Source organism: Talpa europaea, assembly GCF_964194135.1.
Source record: "Talpa europaea genome assembly, chromosome: 10".
In the NCBI taxonomy this organism is placed as follows: Eukaryota; Metazoa; Chordata; class Mammalia; order Eulipotyphla; family Talpidae; genus Talpa; species Talpa europaea.
The window spans coordinates 103,284,647-103,290,646 of NC_140077.1; the positions used below are offsets into that span (position 1 = coordinate 103,284,647).

The following is a 6,000-nucleotide window of genomic DNA, read 5'->3' on the forward strand; positions in this document are numbered from 1 at the left end:
ATCCTCAATAAGAAACTGAGCTTCCATCTTTTCCTAAGTTGGCTATTATACTAGAGCTTTAGAATCTGTCTAAATTCCATGAATTGAGGAACCACATATTTAAAGAGCATAAATAAACATAAATAAATAAGTCATTTATAAGAATTACCCATTTGGATTATTTTGTTTCAACTCATTCATACCTCATCTAAATATAAGTATTGGGGAGTTAAATATATAAACCTGTGTCGGAAAGAAACTCTCAGTACAGAATATCAGACTGAAATAACGGCAAAAACCATTATTACCAGGAGGTTCAGATGAGAGCAAGGCAATGAAATAATTTCCTTATTTAACAATTCAAAGGAAAGTACACCTGATATCATCAATCTACTTTCTGAGGCTTTACAGGATTGATGAAAAAGCCTGCCAATCTCCCTCCCCAATCCTTGTTCACTAATGCAGCAACTCCTTGTTTGTAGTATAAACCATGAAATAAACAAATCATACATGTTAGGAATGTATTAGCCAAAGAGTCTGAAAAATTAAAGAATAAAGGGTCAGTTTTGATTAAATAAAGTTATAAATTAAATGAAATTATAATGATATTAGCCAGTTAATAACTAAAAGCAGGGGGCATATATTTCCATATGGTCTGTTTAAACACATCATTTTTCCCCTAGATTCTCTGATACAATAAATAAAGAAAACTAATTTCCAAAAGTAATTGTTTCTTAAAATCTTGGTTTTGACAGTTAATTGATAAATTCAGTGAGGAAATTAATAAAAAGATATTACTTCTCCATGTAAATAAAGCAGTTGATCTTTTATTTTTCTATCCAGTTATTCTGCTGTGAGCTAGCTAGACAGATGCTTTGAATTGTATAAAGAAAGGGATATTAAATTGACAAAGCTAATTGTTGCAAAGCAAGTTCTTGGTTTTAAACTATTTGAACTAAAAGACCTATCCTGGTATTTATAAATAAATCTCAAGTTTTATTTCTGGTCCTTCCTAGTAAGATTTCTGACCATATTTCAAACAAAATCAAAACTTTTTGTGATCAGGAGTCCTTAAAATTCAAAAAATAAAATCCTGATATCTTAGAGGTGGAGGCCTTGAGGTCCACAATGAGCAAATGGCTTATTTGCCATTCCAAGGTCAGTGTGTTGCTGGTAAAGACTACAGGTTCTTACACTTACACACGGTTACTCGTTATACTACGCAATTACATCTCCCACAGTACTAAGTCCATAACAATTATGGTTTGCTAATGTATGTCTTAATGTATGTCTTAATGTATGTCTTAAGGTAAGAATTATGAATAATACCAGACAATGGTCTTTTAGAAAAATACAGTTTCTAGAAAAACATTCTCATGAGCACTGAACCCTCTCAGAGGGCCAAAGACACATAGTTGAGTTAGTGGAATGTTCATCTTACCACTTGATCATATGAAAACAAATAAATGCATAAAATGTTTATGTTGACCCTACTTCTTAAATAAGTATTGATGGATTATAAAGTAAATTATATATTTTTTAAACATCAGTTTGAAATAGTATCATCAAAATCAGAGCTGTAATTAAAACTGAAAAGAACAATTTTCTAAAAATTATGTTTCTTCTAGTTGCAATGAAGATTTCACCATAATATAATATAATCATTATATGGTACTTAAGTATCTCTTAAAATTATTTCTTAAACTAAAAAAAGCTAAAAAAAAGTACTTCTCACTTTATTGGCAAATTTTTTTAACTGAAATTTTATTTTTGCATTTTGTCCATCAGTCTGCAAATAATGACTCATAAGAGAAAAAGCATCAATTATTTTTCAAACTTTTCAAAAGAGAATACCTTCATCTTTTCTCTCTCTTCCATTTTACAACATTTTTAAACAAGTTACCCCTGGTAACAGAAAGCAAAACCTAACTTAAATGATGTTAAGGATGTTTTTTATCTTTCATGAGTATTAATGACAAATTGCTCTGTCCACATATGGCCCATCTAAAACTGCCTCTGATTTTACCAATTCCCTGTCTCTGCCCCACCCCCCAAGATTACTGTGGAGACTTCACCAAAGATGCAAGGGTTCTCTTATAAATTGGCTTAAATAACAAATCCTTAACTTACAAAGAATTTTTATTTCAAATGAATATTACCCAACACAGAAACTAATTAACAGGATCATGAACTCTAAAGTAAATCAAACCCAATTTTTCCCTAAGTGATATTTACAAAGCTAAATGCAGAAAGATTACATAGGGGAAAAGTCTCAGCAAAATTTACCTTAAAGTCATCAAATGGAGTTCAAACTTACGTTAAATACTCACCACTAATATTGAATTCAAAATAAGTGAATTTATTAATAATCTATAGTATTTCCTAATTTCATATTCTACAATACTATTGAAAATAGTTTTAAACTTACCCAAATGAAGTAATGTAAAGTGGGCTGCCAGTTCCTTTGCATCTTCTAATGTCGTGCATAGCTTGTCTGGCATGAAATAACTCTGGGATCCATTCGCAATAGCAGGAATAACAATTTTATAGACCAAGAGTACTTTCCCATCTTGACTTGTTGTTGAATATAAATAATATTCAGGTGGTGCCCAATTATTTTTGTTGCAGTAATAATCCAAATGCATTACTGCAGAATTGAAATGACTGGATTTTAAAGAATACATACTAATTGGAGTAAGCTTTGTTCCAGGAAAAAATGGGTATGTGCATCTTTCGATTTCAGGGGGACTTGGGCTATGCTGACCATTGAGACGAGCTGGAAGAGTTGGTGCCTTGCCTAGAGTTTTTGGATGGCTCTCTTCTTTGTTAGCAAACACAATCAGGTTTTCAGAATTGGGGCTAATCTGACCATTAAGATGTTGTCGCCAAGTGTTTTCTTTGTTTACTGGTTTTGCCAGTGTTACCTCAATACTTGCTCCATCAATGCATTTTCCATTCATAACAGACATAGCAGCTACTGCATCTTCTCGATTGAAAAAGTGAACAAAAGCATAATCTCTAAGTTTCTTCACTCGTTCAACTGCACCAGGTTTGAATTTATTGAATTCTGCTTTAATTGTTTCCTCTGTAGTGGAGATCATTAAATTTCTGACATAGAGAACTTTAACTCTCTGCATGGTTTCCTCATCAACCTCTTTCTCTGGATCAGCCCAATCTACTTGAATGGTATGACCCCACAGCTGAAATGTTCCTGTAAAAAAAAGAATAATTTCAAGACAATTTTTTTAAAAAGTAAAAAATCTCAAGTAAAACTTTCTCCAAAGAAGCAGAAGCCTCAAATACTTATCAGTATATATAATCATTAGTTTCCTATCATGTGAAAGTTTTAACTAAGGCAAATGTAGCCAAAACTTACAGCAGAATCAATTTTAAAAGTCAAAAGAACAAATGTACTTCAAAATGGACTTTAAAAAGAATTAAAATTTTAAATTATCCTCTGAACTTATCAGTATAGAGAATGACTCACTTTCTAAGAACTATTTCTTTTTAGATTTTATTCAATCTTTCTTCCTCTTTAAGGGCTTCACATATTATCATAATACTAATCTGCCAGGTCCTGTCATTTTTCCCTATTTATAATATAGTTAATATGGGAAAATAATCTTTAAAAGGACAAATTTACCTGGAATTAGTTTTCTCCTAGCCATAGCAGCAGCTCTGTGAGATTCATATTCAACAAATGCAAACCCACGATTTTTGGTCTTATCGGTTGCACTTGGATAAACAATGACATCTACAACTCCTTCTGTAACTTTCTTCATTTCATCCAAAATTTCCTCTTTCTTCTTTTCCTTAGGAATAGCTCCAATAAATAATCTGCAATTATCCAAGCTTACACACACACCAATAAACTTCCCTGGTCGAATCTCATAATTATTAAGAATTCTGATGGCTAACTGTGCTTCTTCTTTTGTAGTGTACATCACAAAAGCATAACCTCGATTTTCACCACTAAATTCCATCATAAGTCGAAATTCATATATCTTGCCAGCTCTTTCAAATACAGGAACTAACTCATCTTCATACATATCACGAGGTATTTTTCCTACAAAAACTTCACAGCCTCTTGGTGGAGGTGGACCTTCCCAACCTGAAAGACAAAAATAAATAGTCAGGTAAAGTCTACTAAGTTAGTTATATTCATTACCCAATCATTCATCCATTCCACAAATTTAGTGTAAGCCTTCTATATGTGCCATGCACTCTTCTATGTGTTGGTGATGCAACAGTGAACAAAATAAAATCTCCTTCCCTCATGAAGTTATTAGTTAATAAAGCAGACAATGAGATAACTGCTATGAAGAAAAATAAAGGCAGTGAAGGGCTGATATCTTTGGTAGTTACATAAACCTTCTTGAAACACATGAGATTTAAGCAGAGACCTAAATGAAATGAGGGAATGAGCCTTGAGGATACAAGAGGAAGAAGAAAAAGCAAAGGCTTTATATGTTGGCACACAACACAGAGACCTATATGGCTACTGTGTAGCTGAGGGAGAAGTAAAGCAGTAGGCATCAACCATTGTCATAACTAGTGGCCAAGATTTTAAGTGTGAAAGTTGACTGAAAGGTTTTAAGCAAAGTATTACACTGGTTAAACATTAAAGATTAAACATTATAATTTTTTAAAAAGATTTATTTTATTTATACAAGAGCCGGGGTACAGTCCAGACACGCGGGGCGGTGAGAGGGATTCACCAGAGACAGAGTGGGGAACAGAACAGGCAGACTGACAAAATACACTGTTGAGGGGAGCAGCGGGTGAGACAGGAGAGGTTTGCTCGCCATGTGGGTTGCTCCAAGTTCAGTGGGGATCTAACCGGCACTGCAGAGGCTGTGGACAGCTTCACCATGCTGCGCTCAACCGCCTGTGCCACCAAGGAGGCCCTTATTAATATTAACCTAATTTTATTAACCTGGTTTTCTAATATAAACACTAGTTACCACTCACAGCTCTTTTCAAATTCCTTTTAAAACAATCTCCACTTTATAGCTAGGGCCATTTTTCCCACTGACCCAACCCCAATTTCTTTCTAAACTCAACTCAACTTCTTTCTGAACTGCCCAGAAATCTGACTGTAAAACTGAGAATACCAGAGGAGGAAGGGGCAGGTGGAGAGCAAAGGGGAAGAGGAGAAGGGGCGCAATGGTGGGTGTGGTGTGGTAATATACATCTGCAGAGGTGAGTACCTCTGAATCACAGTGTTGTAAACCAATGTTAACATAATTTAAAAAAAAAAAAGGTTAAAAAATGTAAGAAGACATGCATAACATATATAATCTACATCTTTTCCCTCAAGATAAAAATGATTGCAAGGTCTAAAGCAATTACAAGGAATTATTGTTTGGATACTTATGGAGATATAAACTTCATGTAAATGACCACATTAAATGATCCAATTTAATAGAACATAAAACAAATACAGACCTGGAGGAGGACCACCAAATTTCCTTTGTCCATTTTCTTGAACCATGTTGTAACCAGTCTTTTCCATCAACGCAAGTAAAGCAGCTTCATTCTGAGTACCAGTGCGAACTTTACTGCATCCATTTGTTCCATCTATATTTTCTTCGTTCATGGTTGCAGTTCCTAAAATCAAGGTTTTTTTATTAAAAAAGTGTTTAAGTTTATGACATGAATCATCAGGAATCTATGAAAAGTTTCTTTGGGTTTCAAGATTCTAAAGGAAGTTGTGGTTGTACATTTAGTCATCACTGCAGTTCTATCCCAAAGTTGTTCTCTACAGTGAAATCTAGAAACTTTTATTGTTTATATATAAATTGATATAAGGCAGCTTATAAATAATTTTATATATATATAAATTGATATAAGAAACATATCAATGGGTTGGCAGGAGTTAAGGAAAAGGAGCCAAAATCTATGTTGACCATCACTGTCCATCAAAATGTGCCTGTTAATTTTTTTTTTAATAAACCTACTGACTAGCCACTAAGGCTGTCAGAAAAACTGACCCTAATGGTTGATACTGTGTTTATTCTG

At 33.7% G+C, this 6,000-nt stretch overlaps 1 protein-coding gene across 2 annotated transcripts in view; it reads right to left on the reverse strand.

The window, feature by feature from the left end:
- Window positions 1–5,713, reverse strand: part of RBM46 (RNA binding motif protein 46) — a gene marked incomplete at its 3' end in the record, with an annotated part of 28,128 nt that extends 22,415 nt beyond the window's left edge. For both annotated transcript variants that reach the window (XM_084245836.1, XM_084245837.1), the window contains exons 1-3: window positions 5,428–5,713; window positions 3,623–4,090; window positions 2,408–3,190 (exon numbers count right to left, since the gene is read on the reverse strand). In XM_084245836.1, coding sequence (XP_084101962.1) covers window positions 2,408–3,190; window positions 3,623–4,090; window positions 5,428–5,578 — 1,402 coding nt within the window. In that variant the 5' untranslated portion in view covers window positions 5,579–5,713. The remainder of the gene's footprint in view (window positions 1–2,407; window positions 3,191–3,622; window positions 4,091–5,427) is intronic.
- Between the last annotated feature and the right edge of the window lie 287 nt (window positions 5,714–6,000).